Below are 25,980 nucleotides of genomic sequence, written 5' to 3' on the forward strand. Positions count from 1 at the left end.
GCAGGAGCCATTTCTACTGGGAGAGCTGCACACTCACACACACACACACACACACGCACCAGGATAAGAATATGGGTTTAAATGAGTCCGAAAAACATGCATGCAAATAGTGTGCGAGCCTTTAACCTTTCGATGCCATTGAGTGTAATGTGCGGTAACAAGCGAACACATACATAAACATACAAGCGCACATGCACAAAGATGAAAAGAGGAGGAGGAACAGAGAACTGTTTTGTGTAGAGGAAGCTGATTTCCATGCAGGTTTACCATGGAACAGGAGAGGCTGGTTAGCAGGAGCAGCTGGGCAAACAATACAACCTCACCTGGAGTCATTTACATGGATTGGATTGTGTGCATGTGTGTGTTTTTGTCCGTGTGTGTTTGTGTGTGGTTGTTATGTGGAGAGGGGTGTCTCCTGTTGCTGCTCTTCTTCATCGTGTTCCCTGAAAGTGCCGTTGGCAAGGAAACCAGAGAGAGAGAGACATGAGAGACAAGTCAAGGAGCACGGGTTTCAGGTGAAAGCAAGGCGAAATGAGGGAAGAAAAGGCAGACAAATGAGGCGGTGGTGTGTGTGTGTGTGGGGAGGCGGGGGGGGGGGGGGGGGGGGGGGGGGGGGGATAAAAGCAGAGCATCTTTGGAAGAGAGCGGCGAGTAGAGGGGTTAGAAGGGATGGGGAGGGGAGGGTGGTGGTTGGTTGGTTGGAGGGAGTTAACAGAGGGGAGGCAAAGAGCATGTGACAGTGCGACCCATGCCTCCCACTGACAAGCTTTATTACAGTCCCACCTGCAGCGAGACAGCAAAAAGCACTTAGCCTCGGCCAAGTTGCCTGACAGTGGAGGACAGTTAGAGAGGGAGGGAGGGTGAGAGGAGCAGGGAGAAAAGGGTGGAGGTAGAGAGACAGGGAGGCTGGGTGGGAGGAGGGGACAATTGAAGTCATGGGGTTGCAGAAAAGGGAGGCAGAGGAGGAGGAGGAGGAGATATAAAGACAAGAGGAAGAATGGGGAAGAAGAGAGGAGGAGGAGCATGAGGCAGGAAAATGCTCAGATGCATTTAAAACATCCTCATTTTCACTCCAACTCGAGCATGTGTAGATCTCTATGTGCTTTGTTGTGGTGTTTCACTTCAGGTTTTCTTATGTGCTGTCAAAAAAAATACACGCGCACACACACACACACACACACAACAGCCTGCTGCCAGCTGTGCAAGTGTGCAGCGCGTCAGGCTTTATCCTGCTTGAACACCTGTTTCCTGGTGAAGCTGAGGTCAAAGGTCAGAGTCTGGCGCTCTCGCTAAGTGGTCTTTTTTTTTTTTCTTTGTCAGGGCTACTGCTGAAACATGTTCGCAACCTGACCTCACCGCTCTGAAGCCTCAACCTCACATCGGGGTGGCCTCACCCTAACCCCCTAAATATAACTCCTTCTGAGACCGAAAAAAAAGGAATCTGCGTGTGTTTTACATATATTCTGCACGACGCTGCCATGATAACATAACTCAGACGCTTTTCGCTTTCATCGTTTAGCTCCGACTCGTGCAGTCCGTGAGAAGGAAATAATTAAGGGGATGAAATGAAGAGAGGTTTATTACTTCCTGAACGGCGACAGCTCGCATCTATTAGCGCTCCAGCCTGCTGATGTATCTGCTGATGAGCTATGGCCAAGTAATGAAGTGCTCCGCTGGCTGTGAATCTATAGGTCTCTGCCTAAGTCTACTCTTTCCTGGCTCCCAGGCTCTGGGTGGAAAACCACAGTCACTAAATCAAACCCATCCGGAGGGGAGATGAGAGAGAGAGAGTGAGTGAGTGAGTGAACGGGGGAGAGAGAGGGGGTTAGCGGACTGTTTCTCAGCCCTTTCGGAGGGAGAGGAATGTGTTGGAAAGGGTACAAATCAACCAGAAGTGACTGCACAATAAGGTCAGTGTGATCAGAGGAGAATCCTAGACATGCACAAACACACACACACACACGCACAGAAACAAACACATTAAGCACACACATGCAAACACAGTGAGTGATTGAGCCGGGGCACAACCCCGTGCCCACCCTGTGAGTGGCTAATAACCGTGGCGCTGTGCCAAACCCACTGTCTCCTGACTAATTCCCCCTCATGCCCGCCAGGACTGGCGCCACACTGCAGAACAGAGCTCTGTTTCTCCCAAAAATCCTGTGATCATTACATTACTGAATTACTCAAATAGATGGATGAAAAAACAGCCGCACAGGCCATCCAGCTCGCTCACCCCGTGAAGAAAAAGATATAATGGAAAAGACAATGGGAACACTGTAAATAAATATTTGTTTGTCGAGGCTGCCTCCTCTCACTTAACACACACACACACACACACACACACACACACACACACACACACACCTCAACGCCCACTCTGCTGGGCTGGAAAAAGAGGGCAGTGAGGTGGCGCTCTGCCAAGCGTGGCGCTGCCAAGAGACTCAGTATACGCTGGTCTCCAGTGGCATTTTAATCACACACACACACACACACACACACACTTCCATCTGCTGTGCTTCATGGGAGCGGTGGCAAGCTTGTCGCTGTCATTCGAAGTTAGCCCACCCTCCTGTCATCCCTACTGAGGGGGACAAAAGAAAAGAAGAAAAGAGAAGCAGAGGAGGGGGCAAGCAGTGGCATTCCTCTCCATGCCTCCCCTGTCACCCTCTGATCTCTCTCTCCAAACACATCCCCTGTCGTCTCTCCATTCACCACCCTCCCCATACCTCCCATCCACACCTCCCTCGTCCCTCAGCTCCATTTTCCTCCTCGCACAGCTACTCTCATCCCCTTCCACCAACTGCTCTCTTCTCCGGACAAGACATACAAGGATGGTCTGCTGTAGCCGCCCTCACACGTGTGTGTGTGTGTACAGTGTGTGTTCTCTGTGTGGACTGGACCCGACTGCTGCGTTTTCATGCAAACCCCTTAATGCGAAACGTTAACCAGGGCGGTTGAAGCAACAGCTCAGACATCGATTCCTCCTCCCGCACAAATGTGGGTTGCCAGATACTGTGAATTACCCCCCTCTGCGCCCCCAACCAGTACCCACGCCCCATCTTCAATGGTGCTCCACGCTCCCACGGTGGGTGATTGTGATTGTATTGAACTGGCCGGCAGCCAAGCGCACAAGACTGCCAAGTCTGCCAAGTCCAGCTGCGCCGTTGCAATCAAAACACACTCACAGCTTATCTTGTGACAATCACATCGCCAGCATGTGTAATTCCGAAGACGAGTACAGTATGCACACAAACATTAACATGCATATTTTGAACATGTTTGCTGAGAGGAACAGAATGAAAGTAAAAAAAAAAAAATTACCAGATTTACATGAGAGGTATGAGTGAAAGATACTGTAACAGAAGAGCATGATGGTACAAACTTCCTCACCACGTATTCTGCCATTTATATTAGTCCAGCACGTTGCTCCCTCCATCTGACATCTGTGCCGACACTTCCAGCAGGTAGGTTTACCTCGTTCCTCCGACCACTCACATTGGCGTGTTGACTGTGTGTTTGTTTTGAGCCCGAGCGACTGCTGATGTATGTGTAGTGTTCACAGGTCTCTGGGCCTGAAGCACATTGTGGTTAGCCCACACGTCACATCCTCCCTGCTCCAAGTCTGTTTCCTGTCTGATAGGACCGCAATAGTGTTGGGACATTTGAAACACAAAAAATAGGGGTTGCATCCTTGATCTGAGACACCCAGGTCCGACACACTGTCCATCAAATGCCGAAATGAGAGCTGCGACCATTAATGAGCAGCATCAATCGTCTCAAATCATCAGCCTTTCCCTTTTTAGGCTTTTTTTTTTTTCATCTAGCTGTTGCAAAGGGGGGCTCGTTTAATGATTTAAAGCCAACAGTCTTAAGATCATGACTGATCGCGCACCTCTCTTCTCCATTCTGTGTGAAAACCTCAAGCGTGTCTTGTGTCACGTTTCTTGCCCGAGCGAGGGAAATGGGCCGTGTCGTGTCAGTGTGAGCCGCAGCACAACACGCATGATGGAGAGCACTTAAATAACTCATGAAAACCCTGTTCTCAACCCGCACTCGACCACTGGGAGGAAAATTCAGTCCTCTGTGTGTGTGTGTGTGTGTGTGTGTGTGTGTGTGTGTGTGGATGTGTGGTGGCCCTCTTTGTCATGACTGTTTAAGCAAGTGTCTTCAACTGTGTTGTGGTTGAGCTAGTGTGTGTGTGTGTGTGTGTGTGTGCATGCGTGCGTGTGTGTGGGTTCAGATGGAAAGAAAGCTTGGGATGAGTTTCTGTAAGCGACATGGGGGCCCTCGCGGCTAAACAGAAATAGCCTTGGAGAAAAGAGAGAAAGAGGCCCGGGCAGGAGGGAGCAGCGAGCAGCAGAGAGAAAAGACGAGCGAGCGAGAGGAGAGAAAGTGAAAAAAAAAAAAGAAAATCAGACAAAGGGCGGGAGAGTTAAGAAAATGTACAATTTACAGAACTTCTGCGTTTTAGAAGCGTAACCGTTCGTGTGAGAGAAGAGAGGGAGAGCAGAAAGAGAGATCCCCCCCCCCCCACTGTGAAAAGGCAGTCCGGCTACACTGATAAGAGGAGACAGCAGCACTTTCCACATAAACGCACTGAGCTCCAGAACCCACTGTTGATGGCCTCCCTCAGGGCAATGTTCACACACATGCACACGCATATGTCACTTTTTTTGTGTGTGTGTGTGCGCGTGCCTGCTTCATCATGACTTCTTCCACCTCGTCTCTCGTTCTCACTTTCGTCGCTAACGCGCACTGCTTCGGCAGCGTTCCAACGACTGTCTCAATCGTCGATCGAGCTGAGCATAGTTGTTTCGCATACTTACCGATATACCACATGTGTTACTGGATACCACTACATCGCAGGATACGCTAGCCGGCCCTCGTGCGTACCCCAACACGTCGATAAAAGTGACTGAGGGCCCAGGGGGGGGAGGAGGGCTTCGGGCGCAGTCACACCTTCTCGTAATGAGTGAATCATGTGAGCCAATTCACTTCTTCACCTCGCCATGGAGCTCAACGGTGCGACCACACCCCAAATTTGTGCATAATGTGACCGTGCCCTTACAAGGAGCTGTATGTGGTTAAACAGGCTACATTTATTGGGCAATATGTGTTCAGATCTTTGGTGATTTTTAAGGATTGGCTCTCTTATTAATCACACTGATTGTGGTTGGGCACTTTAATTGATATTTATGTGTGTTTGACGCTTTGTTCCTGTAGTAGTTGCTTTTCTGCCCAGTTCAAAACATTTGCATTTGAAAAGTAACCAACCTATGACTTTGATTTAGTAATTGAAATAGTTTTAGTACTTACCTATCACATGTTTAACGGGCTGTCTAGTAATGTGTAACCTCTTACAAGTAACCCCTCCCAATGCTGATTATACAGTAGATGAAGCAGAAGCAGATGCAGTAAAATGACCACTAAGCCCATAATCCACTGCTCAAACCGACAACAAAAAGTCTCTAAAAAGAGTGAGATCCTGTGTGTAGATATGTAAAACCTGTCTATGAATTGACAAATGTCAGCGTAGGGATGTTCCAGAGCAGGGATGTGCACCTTTTGTTGAGAAGGTTGGGTCAGCTGGATTTGCATTGTTGCTATTTGAAAAGCAGCTGCTTTTTAAACAACGCATTCAAAGGAGGTAAAGAGACCAAATCTCCTGCACATTTGCAAGACAAACCTCAGGGAAATCGTTACGACAGCCTCTTGGTCCTACAAAGCAACATGTGTCGGTTGACTGTTGGGTCGCACAAGATGGAAAGGAAAGAGTTAATCAGTTTCGGTGAGAGGGTGAAAGCTATTGCAGGTATATATAGATACAACACAATGGTGTTGGGGGTGTGTGGTTGAAGAGATACAACAGGATGTGCCGCGAAAAAGACATGACAGCACACGCCTGAGAGGAAGAACTCAAAAGAATTTCTTGTCACTCTTCGATCTGAGCATTGGAGCCGCCTCAGACCTCATCTCATTCACCGCAGGGGGGGTCTCACTTCTTCCTGTGTTGCCGAACAGCGGGGTCAGGAGGACGGCTCGAACAGGAAGAAGGAGGCAGAGATAAGATGACTGTCAGACGCAGAGATGTTCAGAGGGTATGACTTATTCCTAGCAGTGGAATAATGAATAAACCGAAGCATTTACCACTGTATGTTCGGTTGTGGCGACAGTGTTAATGCAATCTGGGTACGTGTGTTTAACTGAGGTCACATCCTTCCTATAAACGGCATTTTTGTGAAGCCATGGCGACTCAAACAGATGTGACTCCAGAAATGAATAAAATAAGAAGAGCAAGACAGAGGAGAGGAGAGCTGCCGTGTACGAGACAACAGCCGAAAAGCACCGCGGCGGTGTTGACCAGTGCTGATCTGGCCTTCGGGAGAGCTCTACTCACTGGAAAGAGGGCGTTCGACTCGGTCGGCTTTCTCCGGCTCTGAGGTCACCGGGCGAGAAGGAGTGTGGTCACCCTGCGGTCGCGAAGCCCCCGAGTCCACCTCCTGACTGGCTCCAGCCGCACTCTCAATCACAGCGCACGCCTGAAAAAAAAAAGACAAAAAAGACATAATTAACAAACAAGAAGCAAAGGAGGGACTTTTTGCACCGCGCAGTCCTTTTGTGAGACAGAGGTGGTGTTTAATTAATTTACAACCGGATCAATGAGTGACTTTAAATTAAATCCCCGACACTAATTACCAACAGCTCAAGATTTGAATTCTGTGAGCGCGTCTACTCAGAGGTGCCGCCTCGCAATGTTATGGGACACAAATGTCTCAATATTGTTGGGGGGCGACCCACGGCGCCACCGACACGATAATGAAATCTAAACAGTAAAGAGGCGCCGATGGTGCAAATATAGCAATTAACTGCCGACGCGTGCGACCATTTTTAGCTGCTGTCACCGCACTCAGACTTCTGCTATAAAAAGACAACAACTACAAGGGTGACGCAGCGCCAGGTGAAGAAGTGTCCCTTTCCCAGGAGCGACAGAGGACAGACAGACAGACAGAATCAAAGACGGAGCGAGACAGAGTGAGAGGAAGAGTTTTCCTGACAGCCCGAGTCTGTTTAGATGTGCTCCACTCTGCTCCCCTCCCGCAAGCTGAAAGAGTAGAAAGAGGGATGAGCCTTCAGGAGGGAGACAAGCTGACCATGAAAAGCAGAGGGAGAAGCAGAGGGTGGCTGTCAGCAAGGAGAGAGAGAGAAGTGGGGGAGAGTTTTTAAAAAGAGGCTGTGATGGCTCCCACCATTGACGAGTAGCAGGGAGACAGGCAGGGGAGGTGCAGCGCATCTTAAGACAAAAAGGCACCCTGGGCTTATGAAATATACATAGCTCTCAGCGGGAGACAGAGACACAGAGCGACAGAGCAGAGGAGGGCCCTGAAGACTGACGAGACTCCGCTACCCCTCCTAAACACACACTGCTAAAAATAAAACACACAGACACATTCCTAATGACTTCTCATGAGGAGCCAGAGGGGGAAGTAGTTAGTGCTTTTTCCTTTTTTTTAAAAAAAAAACGTGTGTGTGTGTGTGTGTGTGTGTGTGTGCGTGTGTGGTTACATTACACACACACACACACACACACACACGCACACACACACACACATGCAGGTGTCTGCGAGCATCAAGTTGCATCAATGCCTCCTCCTACAGTTACAGCCTGAGTGGGCAAACCACAAAAGTAGCTCTGACACAAAAACAGACAAGTGTTTTTGGCTGTTGGCCCGTATGTAAATCCACCTGCCGGGGTCAGGGTTTTTTTTCTTTTCTTTTTTTGTGTGTGTGTGTGTTGTGTTGTTGTTGTCGTCATTGGAGGTTTGTCCCAACTGCCTCTCGCTCTCAGACCTGCCCACCTGCCCCCTCTTCAAGCTCCAGACAGCTGCCTCCACCACACCAGCAGTTAAAAAACCATTTAAGCAGACCTCACTTAACAATATACTCACCCTTTGTTCAAGCTAACGATCCACCTCTCCCACGCACTCCTCTGTAATGGCTCTGCCACTGAAGTATTGGGATTCTGATGCGAGTGTGTGTGAGTGTGTGTGTGTGTGTGTCTGTATACAGGGGCTGGGTATATTCACTTATTTGCTTTGTCGAGTTTACCTACTTATCTTATCCTCCTCATCAGACAGGTGGGGTGTGCCTCCCCGGTCTATATCCCTGACATGTCAGGTGTAAGCGTGCAGGTAAATAGTCATGTCTGAGCCCAGGGATTACCTCTTCTCCAGACAACATACTGCACACAACAAATCATACACACAGGTGTCCTCACCTTCTCTCTCTCTCTCTTTCAGCTTCTTTGCCGTCCTTATTTTTTTTCTTACTCCTCTTTTCTCCCTCTCTCTCTCTCTTTCGAGTAAAAAGTGAACACCTGAGGGGCTTGTGTATGAATCCGCTGCGATGTAGTGTATAAAAAAGAATACAGAGAGGAGAGTAAGTGTCTGAAGTGCTCTGCCATGTCAGGGCCATGAGGCTTTATAATTTAATTACTGAGATAGTGTTGCTTCTCGCGTCCAGAAAAACAGATGGCGGAGGGTAACACTCAGCGCAGAGGCCTTAAAGAACAAGCTGCGGTGCCAAGATTTTGATGGTACACATTTAGCTGCTGCCATCATTGCTCTCAAGTGGCTCATTTATACCCATATAATCAGTAAGGGGGCACGGTTACTCAGAGTACATCATGTGACATAACGCAGTGTTACTGTGGGCACGACAGTTAACAAGATTGAGAGTCTACAGTTACTGACTGCTGCAGTTAGACACTGCAGTGGTTTCAGCTAAATGCTAGCATCAACATGCTAACGTTCTCACAAGGATTATGTTGAGATTACATTTACATTTTACATTTTGGGGAATTAGCAGACGCTTTTTGCCCAGAGCAACTTGCCGTACTTCATATATACATTCATACACTGACGGCAGCGACTGCCATGCAAGGTGCCGGCCAGCATGTCAGGAGCAGTTTGGGGTTCAGAATCTTGCCCAAGGACACTTTGACATGCAGTCCAGGGGAATCGAACCAGAGACCTTGAGATGCTGGCTCTACCCCTGAGCCACAGCCGCCAAGATTGCTTAAAGTTAGCAGGTAACGTTTGACCATTAGTTTAGCCAGTTAGCTGACACGAGTTAGTTTAGCATTAACCAGTTGTGGCTGATGGTGTTGCATTAGTTAAACATTTGACCTGATGATGATGATGCTTAATGAAAGGCCTGGGGATAACCGTAATGACCTTTAATGCTTTGATATTAAATATGATACTATAATATTACTTGTTTGAATGTATCGCTGTGATGTCTTGCTTTGTTAATTTCTTCAAGGGCTGATTATTCCATCTGTAGCACAAATGTACTCTTGGATATGAATGAAGAAACCTTGAACCTAGAGCTACAGTTCCTGCTATGGGGCACAGATACGATACAATACAATTTCAAAATCATTGATGATATTACAGTTTCTGTATTAAGCAGTATTGCTACATTTTGAGAATACATTCTTCTATTTTCTCCTAGGTGGGCGATGTCAAGATGACAAGGGGTAGGTCAGGGCAGGTGTTATTGGCTGCTAGCCAAAAAGCTCAAGGACGGGGGATGAGGGAGAGAGGTACGTCTCAGTGAGTTTGTCTCACATGTCAAACACGCAAAGAACGCTGTGGTCTGTTGCAAACTTTGTGCGAGCAGCAAAGCGCTTTCAACCGCAAAATAATACAACAGCTAATTAACTAAAGCATCTGATACTGCAGCACAGCAATGTGACACACACACACACAAAAAAAAAACTACCGGTGCTGGAAATGAGGCGTCTACTGCCGGTGGAGCAGCATGCACTCCGGCTAAACCACAGATCTGGATTTCCGAGCAGGATGTGATTGTGAGAGATTTAAAGGGGAGAAGATTAAAAAAAAACAACTTGATGCTGGGCGAGTTATATCCTGGAGGAGACGTGACCTACATATGTAAAAGTAATATAGTGATATAAGCACTAATAAGTAAGTAATATTATTGCTTTTTAACAGAGTAATGAGTAAATTATTACACTTCTGGAGTTACTTGCCTAGAACATGATTGCCTGCACCAAATATAAGGACCATTGCACCACAAGTTGAGACACCTTACTTAAACTGACAATAACTCAAGTTCACAAGATCACAACATCTAGTGAATTCACACTATGAATGTGAGCACAAACTTCCAAGACAATCCATTTAATCATTGTTGAGATATTCCAGACTACACCGAAGTGGCTGAACGACCAACCAACGCTGCTAGCGTGGCTAAAAGCAAGCAATAATTTGATCTTTGATGCGACGGTGGGCTAAATTAAACTAAAATAAGGCTATATCATTGCTTTTTTATATATTTAAGAGCTGTGTCTGAGACAATCATCACTGCTCATGTGGATATTTGCCCTCTGAAGAGAGCAGGAGCAGGCCGGGGAGATGTAAGATGCAGCGCAGGAGTCAGGAGGTGAAATGAGAGCGATCTAGAGAGGTAATACTAATTGAGGTTAATTCCACAGTTCACCATTATCTCCTCTAATCAGTTAGGAGGAAGTTGGATAATAGACAATGATGCAGGAAGTGGAGAGAGTCCGCCAGCGGTGTGGAGTACTGCATGCCCTCAAAGGATCACAAGACATTAGCAGCCGAGTGCAGATCTTGATATGAAGCTGCAGATAAACAGGGAGGTGCCTGAAGGCCTGAACAGGGAATATGTGAGCGCTTCTGTGCAGTGTGTGACTGTCTCGGAGAGAGAGGCCTGTCACTCAAAACTCGAGACAGTCACAACCTCTCTCGTCCTTTGCCTGCCCCACATCTCACCTGTCAACCTCCCGAAGCAGCACTGACACCGTCTCACAAGCAGGCACTCCGCTCTGGACTCAATATCACGTCCTAGCAGTGAGATGCAGGGAGTGATGGGGCGCTACACATGCACCCTCTAACTATAACTCCTTCTCTCTCTGTCACACACACACACACACACACACACACGATCATTGTGACCTAACCGAGACGTCTCCAGGGGCTGGCTCTTTCATCACAGCCGTGCCCGTCGATACTCTGGCCCTGCACAACATCTGCAGTTCAACACCTACCGGATTCATTAAGGATGAGGGAAAGAGTCAAAAAGCAAAAGGATACATCGATAAGCAAGGGGAAGTGGGCGCACATGTGTGTGTGTGCACGCGTGTGTCACCAGGGGGGAAGGGGCCCATCCATAACCGCTGTCGACAGTCTAGACAGGAAATACACTTGAGGATGTCGATAAGTTTGTCAGCGGGGGGTGAGGACGGATCAATAGGAGCACAGGATGATGTCAGTGGCTGCAGATGAGATCACCTGACATGACCAAAGGATCTACATATGAGGTTTTTGATATTAAAATTAATTGCATGATCACAGTCTATTTTAGGGGTTGCAAGGGAGGAGGAGGTAAATCCTTAAAGGAATATTTCATGAATTAGCCCTTTAAAAATACTCCCTCACAAACAGCCTCTTCAAAGACCTCCGGGCAGTATATCACGCAATTATCACTCCGTTTTCCTCTGGTGCCAATTCCAGCTGTTGTTCCGCCTTCACTTCACCAGTTGAATTACTGTTGTGTTACATCATTTTGCGTTAGAGAGTCGCAAAAGCAGATGTGTATTCATGTGAAAATGCCACGGATTGAAAACTTCAACATTATCGGAAAATAAAAAAAAAAAAACCTCCAGAGGCATACAGCGAATCAACCCTGGAGGTTTTTTGGGAAAAATTAAGGAGAGGAGGCCGATTTCACCCACAGGACACGACTGCCCTATATCACGTTGCCTTTCTTGCCACAGTGCCGAGTGCCGGGGCGCGTGTGTTCGCACGCCCGCGCGCCGATGTGTGTTTTTGTGTGTGTTCTCAGCTCTTCTGACATTTCCTCAAACGCGGTTGACATTTCCAGGGGATTTGAGGATTTGATCCCTTCTGTGTTTGAAGAGTTGTGTGCTGCCCTCCTCGGAAACACAGAAAGAAAACCACCGCCGCAGCAGAGCCACCGGCGTGCCCTGCCTTTTGGGGCCCCTCGCTCCACAGCATTCGTGGGCAGGCCAGTTCTCGTTCGCCCGAAGTGTGATCGGTAGAAGGGCCCGCGCTATACATTGTCTGCCTTTTTAGAGATGACTGGTTCACTGCTTGGTCTTTTACTAAGTCTTGCTGTTTTTCCCCTGAGCTGTGGAGTGTTTCTGCTGCTCTCAACTGAGGCAGAAAAAGCTATCACCAAAAGATATGAGAGAAGAAAGTATATAGAAATGGTGTGGGAGGGGAGCGAGAGAGGGAGAGCGAGCAAGAAAGTGTGAGCGAGTGAGAGAGAGAGAGAGAGAGAGAGGGAGGGAGAGATCTGTTTCTCCAGCTACAGGCTGGTTAGTGGAGCGAACTGACACAGACTGACATCTCTCTTCCACGGAGAGCAAGTTAAAAAGAGCCTCTCTACTCTTTGTCCATTACTCTCTCTCTTTCCAACCTTCCCTTTTCCTACACTTTCAGCTGTCCTGCCCTCTCTCTCTCTCTTGCTCTCTCCATCTCTCTCTCTCTCTATCTGTCTCTCCTCTCTCTGCCCACCCTGCAGCTCCCATGTCTTGCTTTTTCTGCCTGGATGGACTCCGCAGCAGTCCTGTCCTAGCCTAGGGCTGAAATTACACTCCAGTACACATAAACGTTCACACATATGTACACACACACACATACACGCAAGCCCATACAGTAGCCACGAGGAGGCCCGGGGCCCAAACACAGGTCAGGCTCGGGTCAGTCAAGGGCAGAAGGACGGGAAGCCCTGCAGAAACAAGCCTCGGATCGAGGCTGATCTGAGGGAAGCCGGGCGGACGCAAGAAGACAAGAGGCACAAATAGATTTGCATTAACACAAGCCAGTTCCCGTTTCAGTATGAGTTGAGACTCGTGAGGAAGTTGTTTACTGAGAGAGACCATTAGGCCTGCTCATTTGATTGTCTGCATGACTGAATCGATGAAACATGCACAATACAAACACAAGCTAGAATATTAAACCTCACAGCTAGAAAATGGGAAATATCATCCAAACAGATCACGTCCAACAAAGCAAAACACATCCGGTCACATTATTACATTAACAGCTGACCATATGTAACAGAAAGCCACACGAAAGACGTCGGACCCGACCTTGGAGCGAGCCAGGGGTAGCTTCAGTCTCAGCAAACATTATACATGCTAATAACATTCGGACCGAATCAGCATTTTTCTGGTCCGACCAATCCTGCAAACTCCCCAGCAGTACGGGAGATCAGTGGATCAGCCAAAAGTGATCCGACCTCGGCGCTCACTGTCATCCTGTCCTTCAAATGCCAGTGATGTCACGGCTCTAAAAACATGTGCATCCTGGAGGAAGGGAAGCGTCACGTTTTGATGTATGACAGTAAACATGTTGCCCCTTCCTGTGTTGGTTTGTCTCCGGGAAACAGGATGCATGGGTACAAGTGTCTCAATAACCCCGTGATACTTTATTGATCCCTGCTGGGCAGTTCCCCCCCCCCCTTCACCCCCTTCAAGCCTGGTCATAGTACACGGAGCTAGAGGGGAGTGGGATTCAGATTAAGGGCTTCAACAGTAGCAGTGCATAAATCGCCGCGAATATGAACAGGGGTATTCAAATTCAAGGTTATTAAACAGCTATTTCAGAGGTATTTGACCTGTCGGGTTTAACCTGCAGGTGGGCCTGAATCTGCAGGGCGAGAAGAAAAAAACGTGGACGTCAATATGTCGGGAGAAATGCTCCTTCGTGGCAACACAGTGTGACCTTGGGCTAACGTCGGACACAATGCTTCACGCACAAAAAAAAAAAAGCGTGGGCAGACAGGTAGTCACATGTGTATGCAAAGACACACACACAGCTGGCGACGCCGACTGCAGGGCTGCTGCGTCTTTCTTCCCAAGTCTGTTGGGAACTCTAAGAGGAAGAGGGTAAGTGCTATCGATTGGCTTCTTCCTGCTCGGCCCCGGCTGTCAGAGCAAAAACAAGCTGACCGTTTGACCGCCTGCTTTTCAGTGCATCACTAACTACATGTACACACACACACACACGCACAGTGCTTGTCTTCCAGGTCCTCTAGGATTTGAGGATACACCTGAAGCAGTCCAGTATCAAGTCCTGTCGTGTTGGTGTGTGACTGGAGAGCGTTTCGCAGCCATAAAGAGTGAAACAACAAAAGAGCATTTTAAAAGATGTTTTCATGTTGCTCTTATGTAATTATTATTAGTATCAATTAGCGCTGCTGTTCTCTAAATCAATTAGTTTCGCCTTTCGTTTGGTACGTTTGTTATCTAGTAGATCCTTTCAGATATTTCCTGAAAAAAAGGATGCCTGTGTTCCGCCCATGGCTAGAGAGGACATATAAATGTAGCGAGCAAAGCTAGATTGGAGCCAGACACTTGGGTCAATATAAAACCCTCCTGTGGGCAGCACTGTGACATTATGAAGAGAAATCTCTGCTGCACTCAGCTCCCGTTGATGGCATTTAGATATGAGGCGGAGGAAAGATGGAGGGCTACAAATCAGTGTGGGGGGATAAGTGGATGGGCAGATAAACAGACTGACGGAGATGGAGAGGCTGCTCATCGTGGTTTTACCAAATCAAAGGGAGAAAACAGTGCCGTGTGTGTGTCTGTGCAAAAGTGTCTCCTTTAACAGACATGAGCGGACGCCTTGATGTGACGGAGGCAAACAGATTTTCTCTGAGCCTCCAACACAGACACGGGACCGAGTACTGAGAAACATCTCACACGCACAGTATTTTGACATCACTTGACGAGCCGCGGCGCCGTAGGAACGGCGTGGACCACTGTTCCTTTTATTACTACGGCAGACGACTCTTTTTCGAGGGAGGGACTAGTTTCGGGCAGCTGCCAAAAGCTTTTTCTTTATTTTTTTAACCAGGAAAGGGGCCTTGCTGAGATACAACATTTCGTGGCAAAGACAAAACATGTAAAAAATAATTAGATAAAATACGAAGATAAGATTCAATCAACACAGAACACATTAGAGGAAAAAAGTTAATGTAAGGACGATAAGATCAAATTAAAGCCTTATTGGCGTGAGACTGGTATTACCTAGGGATCCCTCGTAATTTTTAATAATAGCAAATTACCCACTCTATTTCACAAGAACGGCGTTCACGTGATTATGTAAGTTGTATGCAGATCTGAGTCTCTGCGACGAGTATGCGAGTGGATCCCAGCTCATAATAAAGTACGTTGAACTGAAATCAACAGCTTTACGAGTGATGACAGAGGAGGTTTGGAGCAACAGAGGTTGTCGCATTCAAGTGCAGCCACAAAGCATCTGTTACTCCATCTCAACGAGCCGCAAATTATTATTTACGCTTGTAACACATGCAGAAAGTGGGCAAAACAACTCTTGACTATATCATTAATGTGGCTGCTGAAGGAACAGACACTCCACTTCTGAAATGTTGATGTTACAAAGATCCATGATATCACGTCCAGCGGATAATAAAAAAAACCTCAATAAACTGACTCTGCTTTTTCCGGTGCAAAATACACACGGAAGGTTTCATTTCTAAATCATTTGAGATTTTATTGCTAATGCCTGTCCCCTTACAAATAGGGCTCAATACATACATATTAAAAAGGAATACAAGTAGAGCGTGCGCCTGATATACAGAGGCTAACCCTAACCTCTGCTGCATGTCATCCTCCCTCTCTATCATCTCAAAAAACTAAAATAAATACATTAAATGTATAAATAAAACCCTGAAACAGATAATACTAACCGAGCAGAATTCAACATGTTGTTTATTACACATAAGCAGGACGCACCTACGTAAGAACATGCAACAGATTCAACTAGCTAAATGAAATCCTGCACAATCTAGTGAAATACCTTTTTAAAAGATATTGGATACTTAAAGGGGGGAAAACAATGTGCCAGGTGCAAACGTGAAAAAAATCAACATCGTTATTTTCAGCACAGTTACTAAGTATTCTTTACCTCATGGTTTTCAGCCGCGCTGGAGTTCACAGCGGTCGTAAAGAAAAGAAGAAAAAAAACTCCCCATAATTCTGTGTTTTATTGACCGTGATAAAGCACATCGCGTCAAAGGCACAGTGTAAATACGAACATCTTCAGTATTAACTACCCTTGTATCAAAATGTCATCTTTTTTTATGTGCGGACTTTATTGTTCCGTTTACTGGTAAATATGAAAGGCTGGTGTCAGCCAAAAAAAAACCAAAAAAAAAAAACAACACTGCTGCTGCGCTCATATATCTGTTGTCAGGCCCCGGGAAAATATATACAGTAGGTAATATATACAGCAGAGCGCAGCAAAACAACTCTATTCTCCAGAGAGGGAAGAAAGTGGGGAGACAGCGAGAACGAGATAGAGGGAGATAGGTGGAGAGGAGGAGAGAGAGAGGGAGAGAGGGAGATAGGCACAAAGGGCTGTTTTCTGCTGGGTGGGTAAAGTGTGTCCAGGGGGCAGCTGAGTGAGCACACACAACACAAAGCCTGTCATTAGTCCCTGCTTTCTGCAGACACAACAAACTGTGTGTGTGTGTGTGTGTGTGTGTGTGTGTGTGTGTGTGTGAGACAGAGAGAGAGGATGACGATGCGTGCATGTGCGCCCCTGGGTGTGCGCTGAGGTTTTGTGCACATGTGTGGAGTTTCAGACATTGACAAAAGCCCGTGTTGTTGAGCTTGTCTTCTCTGATGTACAGCTCCTTCAGGATCACAGCTCTGTGCAGTCAATACTCGCCCTGCCTGCTTGTGTGAATGTGTGTGCGAGATTAGCTGCAATGTATAGATCCTAGCAACTCCCCCCCTTTCCCCTCCCTTCTCTTCCCCTCTATTCTCTTCTCTCCATCCACCTCCTTGTACCTCTGACTCCGCCACACACACACACACACACACACACACACACACACATACACACCGCCTCCTGTCTACCAGCTGCCACTTTACAGCCATTCATCAGAGCTATGATTAGTGAGTGGTGGAATGTCATGTTAGCTACAGCCGACTCCTCACCCCGACCCTGACCTTTCACCTCTGGACGACCCGGCGTGACCCCGGGGCCGCGGCAGCTGCTTTTACACTGCGCCGACACACTCCATTAGGCCTGACACCTGCTCCTACACGCACAGACACACTCACACACACACACGCACACACACACAGGATCGCAGTGTACTACACACGCACACACACGGATACACACATGCACTTAGAAGAAGAAGGCTGGCCGCAGAAGTGAGATTCAAAACAGTTACTTATGCGCAGGCACACACACACACAAACACAATGGCCTTTACACATGCTAATGCAGTAAGGCGGCCCTTTTATGAGATTACACAGTCATTACAGTGAGAGGGGTCACGAGGGGCACCTGTGGCTGAGCGGCTCCACAGTCTATCAGGAGCAAGTGTGTGTGTGTGTGTGTGTGTTTGTGTGTGTGTGTGGAAAAACCAGCAGGAGAATAAAAGAGTGTGAGTACATGCACTGTTTAAACTGAAGTATAAGCACAGTGAGAGGAGTGTTACAGAGCCAATGCTAGCGACATTCAGTGGACACTGTGCATATGTTCAGTGTGCAATAAGACACTCTTTGTATGAGTGAGTGCTTCTTGTGTGTGTGTGTGTGTGTGTGTTTGTGTGTGGGCCCCAGGCTGACTCTGACAGCTCAGTGCTAGCCATCTGCTGGCAGTCACACCAGGAGAAAGCAACCGCAGCCAAACAATGGAGAGCAATGACAGGCCAGGATTTGTGGGGAGTTTTTGTATGTGTGTGTGTGTGTGTGTGTGTGTGCACGCACGCACGCGCGTGTGTGTGTGTGTGTGTATTTCGGTGCGGTGTGCGCGTTTTTCCCTTCAAAGATCCAAATGAGCCCCTCTCTATGAGCATGTGCGGAGGGGCGTGGCTGTTGTTGATAGGCTGTCTCTGTTACCAGGCGATAGATTAACAAGCCCAAATGGCCATCTGAGGAGGATAGATAGCATGGGCGAGTGTGGGCTCACTCCTTTTTTTTTTCTCCCCCCGTCGCATGCTGTGTGCCTACTGTAGGTCTGTCCACCCCTTTACCCTTTTATCTTCTCTCTCCCTCTGGCCCTCCCTCGCTTTGTAAGTTGGATATTGATATGAATGTGCATTCAAAGGCGAGGTGGACGTGCTCTACCGAGCTGCACAAACCGCACATACTGTATTCTCGCCAGGCATTTTATTTTCTGTGTATATATGTGCAGTCTCTTTCCAACCGACAGTACGTTTTTCAACCTCTCCTTATTTCCTCACTCTCTAGCTGCAGGTAGAGAGCCATCTTGGATGCGGACAGATGGTCGGGCGTTGGGAGGAAGCCGGCTCGCCTGGATGTGACACACCAGTCTGACGGCAGGCATCATCCAGCTGGGTGGAGGCCTGCAGTGCCTCCTAGAAAGAGCACGCCAGGTGGCCAAGAAAACAGGCTGCTGGTCTCCTGCAGCCACTACACACACAACCCCTCTAGTCACTATTCCGCTACTTTGCTCCCAAACACAACACGGGGCTGTTTCCGACTACAAATAAGTCAAGACCGCAAGTCAGAAGCAGAGGAAATGAAAAGGAAATGGCCAAGCGAGGACAGGAGGCAAATGGCTGATTATGAAAAGGATCCCTCTACCCTGCACTCCATTTGAAGAAGGGTTTTTTGGCCCGCGTGCATATGCTTGTGTCTGTGTGTGTTGCTTTGGCCATCCATGCCTTTGTATGGCAACGCTTCAAAGGAAGCCTTCAGTAAGTTTTTTTCTGCTCTTCCACCTCCTGCTGCTGCTAGTTTTGTGTGCATGTTTGTGAGTGTATGTGTTGTGGAGCGGTGCCTCCTGTAGCTGGGGGCTATGGATGATCACCACTACCGCGGCGAGGCTGGCATGCCATGCCCGCTGGCACACTTACAGGGCACACCTATTTACACAGGCCCAGACTGAATGGAAGGCATTGTCTGGGTGAGAATGCAACACTTAAGCTCCTGATTAAGGCAGAACAAAGCCCCGAGGGGCAAGAGTGATGAATGCACGGAGCGAGAGAGGGAGGGAGGAAGAGATGAAGGGAGGCAGGGACGGGAGGCTGTGTAAAAGGGGGAATCTCATCTGCTGTTGCTGCGGGAATGCGAGATATGAGCGGGGGAAAGGAGGGAAAGAGGCGGAAGAAGGAGAGAGGGCAAGAATTGGCAGCAGTGTAAGGGACTGGAAGAGAGGCAGGTGGGGAAGTGAGAGGAGGATGAGGTGGCGAGGTAAGAGGAGAGGCAGGTTAGGATGAAAAGAAGAGGTAGGGAGGGAAACCAAGAGGGAGACAGGGGGGGGGATGAGCAGAGACGTAGGGAGGAAAAGAGGAGGTGGGGGGTGGGTGACAAGCAGAGAGGCAGGCTTAGGAAGAGATAAAAAGACAACAGAGAGGGAGCCAAGCAGAGAGGTAAAGAGAGGAGGGAGCTACTGTCTAGGTATCCTCACTGATGAGGAGGAAGTGATGCTCCACTGTGACAGCGACGAGGTAAAAAGACGGAGAGCGCCCTCTAATGGCACACATGCAAAAGCAACAAGCTCTCCATCCTGCCCCCTCTTGTCCAGGGAGTTAACGGCAGACAAGAGGGAGAAGCCAATTACTGCCAAACACTTTTTTTTATTTTTTAAATCAATTAGAATGATAATAAGCTCATTGGGATGCTGCTATGAAGCCCTGCTATTAAAAATTCAATTTCAGATGAAAATGTGAAGTATGTTCCCCAGGAAGGTAACACCAGTGGAGTGTTTATTTTCTTTATCCAGCAAACAGGACACATGCCATTAAATGTCTGTGTGTTTATGTGTATACTGTGTGTGTGTGTGTGTGTACACTCAGTGGCATCTTGGCTACGTATGGGCACAAACTGAACGTGTATGACAAGGGGTGAGCTACTCCCTGAGTGTGTATGTATCCTAGCAACAAGACAGACGTAGTAGCAGTGCAGTGAGCAGCTGGCAGAATGGGACTCAGAGGCCATGATGGATTTATCACCATAATGGGTGTGTGTATGTATGTGTGTGTGTGTGTGTGTGTGTGTGTGTGTCACATTTAACAGCTGTGAGAGATTCAGGTGTGTCTGCGTGCGCGCACATGCTAAGCATCAATGCATGTTTATTGCATAAACACTCATCGCGGCGTCAAGCCGTCCCAGTTGCACTGATAACAGCCAACGGACAGCCACCGACATCACATGGCTACACTTTCACAGTTTCCAAATATAATACTCACAAGAGTAATTATTGTGTGTCTGTCAGTCATCAAAAGATAAAATTGATGAAAAGATAAAATTGTGTTCATCGGTTAAGTGCAATGTTGGTCTTGATCACATTCTCAGACTGACAGTTGATTTGTGCGTGATTTGTGGAGGTGTATGTATACGGCACATATAAAGGAGGAACTTCGATATTAACGAAACCGTGTAACAATTTAAAAGTGGCTGACATAATAATCAAAAGGCACAAAAGCCTCAAGGCCAAAAAATGGAAAACTGACTGAAAAGCAAAAGCATGATGATTCAGTATTGTGTCCTTCGTCCATCGTCTTCATGCATAAAAGTCTGTTTACAGGTCTTAGAGATCAATGAAGGCTCTTGAAGCCTTTTGGGGCTTCAGAAAGATAAACTGCAGCAAGTGTGACGTCACTCAGGGCTGAACTGAGGGAAAGGGTTTGGAGTGAGTTAGCAGAGCTTAAAAGACCTCCACTCCTCATCTCTGCTTGAGGCTAGAAGCTCAAGGATACATTATCCACTACTAGCATAATTGCATTAATTTGTCGTTAGATTAGAACTGGAAGAATGAATGGTCCATTCTTGGTTAAAAGCTCTGTTTTTGCTGTCTAATTTTTGTTTGTAGCATAACAGCAGTGATAAACAACAGATGCAATAGGTCTGTTAAGGTTCCTGAGCCCTAGAAAAAGAAAGACTGTGTGAAAATAAAATCATTCTCAATCATTTTATGATAACTACAGGTCTGGACCCGCATAGTAGTCCACCTATTGGTGTTCTCAGGGGAGATTGAGAGAGATGGCAGGTTAACAAGTATTATTTGGTATTTCTACCAACGAGAGGGATGGCGACCCACCTCATCCCTCCTCAAATTGCCTACTAGTTGTAACCCTTAGCTGCTGTCTAATTAGAATGACCTAAATCATCTAGAAGAGCTATGTATTAGCATTAACCTTGACAAAGAGTCAAGTAAAGCAATAAAATAAAACCAATCTTCTCTGTAGCGTCCATGTGTTTTCCACGTTACAACTTATAAGCTCATAAACGCGCCGAAAGAATTGGAAATTGGACCGTCCGAGGAGCACATGAACGCACTACAGCATACTGGAAACTCTGTCCAAACTGTTGGGTGACGAGGCGAACTGTGGTTAATGTGGGCGCCAAAGCTTTAACACGGAAAGAGAAATGTCTGGAACAAAAAAATGCGATATGTCTGATTCTGTTGCATTGATTGTGATGCTTAAAACTCAAAACCTGTCCATCATGAGTCCTACAATGTTAAGGGAACGTAATGCTAAAATCAGTGGAGGGCTTTTTGAGGTTAAGTACACAGGGAACCATTCGCGACCTTTCATCTCACGAAAATTCAGCGTGGTTTATCAAAAATGGCTGATTCCTGTATCATCAATCTTATCATATATAGACTCATGAGACTTATGTGGAAGACTGATTTATGTCCTCGCATCAGACAATTTATTTTTTTTAATCACTAGTTTATATTCATAACATGACCTCTTCCTCGCTCTGAAGATTAGACTGGATGTTTGATACAAGCAGTAAATGTTAGCCTACAGAAAGAGAGGCCTTATCTAATCTAAGACTCCATCTTATCAACAAGGATATTTGTGAGCCTCGTAGACAGGATGCAGATCATACACACACACACACACACACACACACACGCGCGCACGCACACACACACAAACACATCGGCAGCAGTGCCAGTGATCCTCAAGCCCAGCTGTGCACCAGTAAGTGTAGAAGTTCTCCATGGTGAGAAAGGGCTGCCTTCCAAACCCCAGGCCAGTCGGAAAGGGCCCTGGCCTGGGCAGAACTCTGTCTCCATGGTCCTCGCCGCCTGCCAGCTTCTTCTCCACGGAGGTGCATCACGCTACAGCTAATCACCAAGTCAAAACCGCTTCTGGAGTACACAGCCAAGCCACAATAAGGAGATAACACATTTCACTAACACTGCTGCAATAATCTGACCTCATACCATATGTCCCCATGTTCTTTTTCTGTTTCTGTCTTCAGAGTGGGAAGATGACTCACAGAAACCCTCCACATCACAACATCTCCAGATTTGAGCAACGGCCGAGGAGAACGTTGCAACTCGCATCATCTGCAGTTTTCTCGTTATGTAAACATACAGCCGGGATGCAGAGAGGCTTTCTCGTAAATCAGTTTGTTGCCCGCTCGCGCGGTGCGTGTCGTATCTGTGAGTGGAAATTAAAGTCATGATTAAGAGCAACATTCAGCAGACGCCTGTGCGCTTGGAACCGCAGGGAGAAGGAAGGTAGAGGTACAAAGGAAGAAAGGAAAGAGACTAGAAGAAGGTGAGCTGCTTTGTTTCTCTTTGACTGTCTGTGTGGTATGCTGTTGCATCCTCAACCACCCGCCGCCTCCACCCCCACTACCCATAACCCTCCTTTCTTTTTGTTTTCTCCTCAGGCTGTCTTGGGAAGTGTGATGTCTTTTTAAACGGCGCCGGCTTCATGTGTTTTTATGTCTGCTCATAAAAAAAAAGAAAGAAAAAAAGAAAGCAGCTTCCTTTAAAGGCTCCGCTCACCAATGACTCGCGCTCTCGCTGTCAGCGGATGACAGGCGGCGCTGGGAATGACAACAGAGAGCCTGAGAGAAAGAGATGGAGGGACGGAGAGTCTGAAAGAAAGAAAGAACCCCAAAAAAGAAGGAACGCAAAGAAAGAAATACAGACGTATTTTCAACAATATTTTCACTTTACTCGGGGGAAAGTTGATTTGCTTTTCTGCAATGATTCAATCAATACAGCAACAAAGGAACACCCACAGTTCTCTAGAGTAGTGATACAAAAACTGTTTGGCTTGTGAGCCCTTACAAAAAGAGTAAGGGCTGCTGGAAATGGTTGTATACATCTATGAATCGTTGAAACTCCATGAATTTTCCATGAAACTTCTCAAACAAAAAGGAAGGTCATCTCACAAATGCCCAGATTTATACCGTGACCCTTTGAAAGGGAGCTCGATCCCTAGTTCCAGCACTGCGTGCTCTGGAGCTAGCTGCTGTTCCCTCCTTCCTGAAACTTAATTTGGTTCAGAATCCGCAAAAGTTCGTTCCCAGCTGGAGGCAACTTTTCGCAGTCTTGATCAAAGTGGTTCTGCTCAAAACTGGTGGAAATGCAGGCGGGTTTGTCATATAGCACCAACCCATTCAAAGATTTTAACCGGCAAAGTGTCAGTCTTTGATGAGTTGGGAATAAGGTTAAAACATCTACTTTCTTACTAATTCAACTTTTAAAACCAGGGCTACTTTGGAGGACAGAGGCCTTAAGAGGCTCTACTGGAATTGTTGGGTGTAGGGTTAGGGTTAGCACTGCTCTTACATCTTTTATATGCAGCCATAGTTTAGACACAGTAACAACATACCAGAAACAAGAGGCAAGACTCAAAACAGCCACTCATATTCCTGATTTGTTATGATTTCACATAATATAGCTGCCTCTGTGACACCTTCAGGAGGTGTTAAATGTTGTCACCGATTATTATTAGACTTCAAAGTTATGGATCTGTTACTGGAACTGGACTTTCTGAATTTTAGTTAATGTCCCGGCAGTGTTGTAAGCAAAACAAAAACAGCCTGTTTTCAGTCTTCTTCTTTCAGTTTAACGCCTGCTGACGCTACATTAAAGCAATTATGTGTTTTAGTTTAGTTAGTATTAGCACGATTAGCTTAAACTATCGGCGATCTACTCAGGCAGTGTTCGACGCTCGGTGCTAACCCTGCTCTCTTTGTTAGTCGACCCGGCCAGACGAGTGGATGTTAGCGTTTTCCTCAAAATGGTCGTGTGGGTTGCAGGGGGAGTCAGCAGACAAACACATACATTACACACAGCTGGCTCACATGCAGGCCCCAAGAGGCAGACCTCAGCCTAACCATAAATGCCCCACCACACACACACACATACACAGACACACACAAACTCCACAAGACTTCATACATCACTGCGCTCGCTCCATCTCCCCTTTCCCTCCTCCATATCAACCCCTGCTCCCTTCGCTCTCCATCGAAGCCCACCTGGTAGTGATCCCCATCTGGATCTGTCGGGGTGTGTGATGTATTCTAAGGCCACGTTATTAGCTACCCCGGCACAGCCCCTGCGACCACATTAAGAGACTATACCTCTCGATCATACCTCCCGACCTGCGTTCACATTCTCTCTCCATTTATCTCTCTCTCTCTTTCCCTCGTCCCTGCAACCGTCCCACATTCCCCTGCTTCTCGATCCTTGCGAGAGTTCGTCCACGGGCTTAACAAGATCGATCACGCCTAACTCGTTGTACTTCCCTGCAAAATCAATGGCTCTTTGTCTCGTTAGGCACTGGAAGGAACTCGCTGGGAACAAAAGAAAGAGGGAGAGGGAGAGAAAGTTTGGTTACCACCGAGGTGTAATGTAACGGGAGAGTCTCACTGCGGAACGACTTAAAGGGGGTTTATCCGGGGACACAGTCGAGCCATTAGAAGGGGCTGTGATCCACTTCCTCGGGGTCGTGGGGGCAAGGAGGGTGGGCATACTGTACGTGAAATATAAAGAGCACTTATGTGGATGGGTTAGAGAGAGAGAGAGAGAGGTACAAGGGACAAAGAAAGAGAGACTGTGTGTGTGTGTGTGTGTGTGTGTGTGTGTGCGGAAGCCTGTGTGTGCAGTGTTGCGAGAAGTGAGCCAAACCTCACCACTGACTTGGCCAGGGCCTCTGGAGCCAGAGAGAAAGCCCTGCTAACCACAAAACTCTCTTTCTGTGTGTGTGTGTCCTTCTCTCTCTCTCTCTCATACACACACACACACACACACACGCACACACACCCTTGAAAGTGTCTCACTGTGCGAATACGTCATCTCAAAACACGCGTTCCTGGCCAGGAGAGCTGGGGTGGGGTGGCGTGGGGGTGAGGAGTAGCTTGTGAAGGAGAGAGGCAGGAGAAGAAAAAAAAACGACAAAGTGAGCGGAGAACAACGCGGCAATTCACTCTCATCCCGAGCAAAGCAAACAGGAAACACACTCTCCCCCGGCTCCACTCGTGCCCCCCCCCCCTTTTTTTCATCTCTGCCCTCACCACTCCACTGTATTTAAATTCCTGTCGCTGGAGCTCATTATATTTCCCAAATGCACCGGAGTAGGTGGCTGCATCGCTGCACTTTAAGTCAATAGCGGGACTGCAGAGCCATGAAAATGAATGAGGATAGGGGCTCTTCACACAGCGGCACCGTGTAAAAAGGCCTGGGAGTGCTCATCTACGGCACGGCTGCTCTCGGCCCATTTATATTTCACGGTGACACTACATTAGCTGCCCCTGGATGAGCACACTGTCTGCAATCCCTGCTCCGCTTCGCCCCGCGCGACGATAATACAGCACGAGCTCGAATGGGAGCGTCTGGCAGCTGCTGTACAAATGATTGAGAACAGGGGAAGACAAACGAGTGTCGCCCGAAGCAACAGGTACGCACGCACCACGCCATCTGTAGGACGCAGACAGGGAAATAGGCAGGGGCCGAAAAAAGGGGCCTCAAAGAAGCGACTGTGGTGTGAAGATGAGGAGAAAGGAAGGTGAAGAAGGTCTCTCACCTGAAACTGGTCAAACAGTCCCCTCAGAGCAACCTCGCGTGGACACCCGCACACCAGCCGACAGCACACACACACATATAAACCGGCACATAATCAGACACACAC

The 25,980-nt window shown here is 47.5% G+C and overlaps 1 protein-coding gene and 1 long non-coding RNA gene across 3 annotated transcripts in view; one reads left to right on the forward strand and one right to left on the reverse strand.

Moving 5' to 3' along the window:
- gse1b (Gse1 coiled-coil protein b) overlaps positions 1 to 25,980 on the reverse strand; it is a 186,785-nt gene that overhangs the window by 121,983 nt on the left and 38,822 nt on the right. For both annotated transcript variants that reach the window (XM_030413892.1, XM_030413891.1), the window contains exon 2: positions 6,401 to 6,542. In XM_030413892.1, coding sequence (XP_030269752.1) covers positions 6,401 to 6,542 — 142 coding nt within the window. The remainder of the gene's footprint in view (positions 1 to 6,400; positions 6,543 to 25,980) is intronic.
- Positions 18,003 to 23,236, forward strand: LOC115580058 (uncharacterized). Its single transcript, XR_003983812.1, has 4 exons — positions 18,003 to 18,138; positions 18,317 to 18,786; positions 22,310 to 22,611; positions 22,727 to 23,236. It is a non-coding gene; the product is annotated as an uncharacterized LOC115580058 (long non-coding RNA).

Source organism: Sparus aurata, chromosome 4 (genome assembly GCF_900880675.1).
Source record: "Sparus aurata chromosome 4, fSpaAur1.1, whole genome shotgun sequence".
Classification (NCBI taxonomy): Eukaryota; Metazoa; Chordata; class Actinopteri; order Spariformes; family Sparidae; genus Sparus; species Sparus aurata.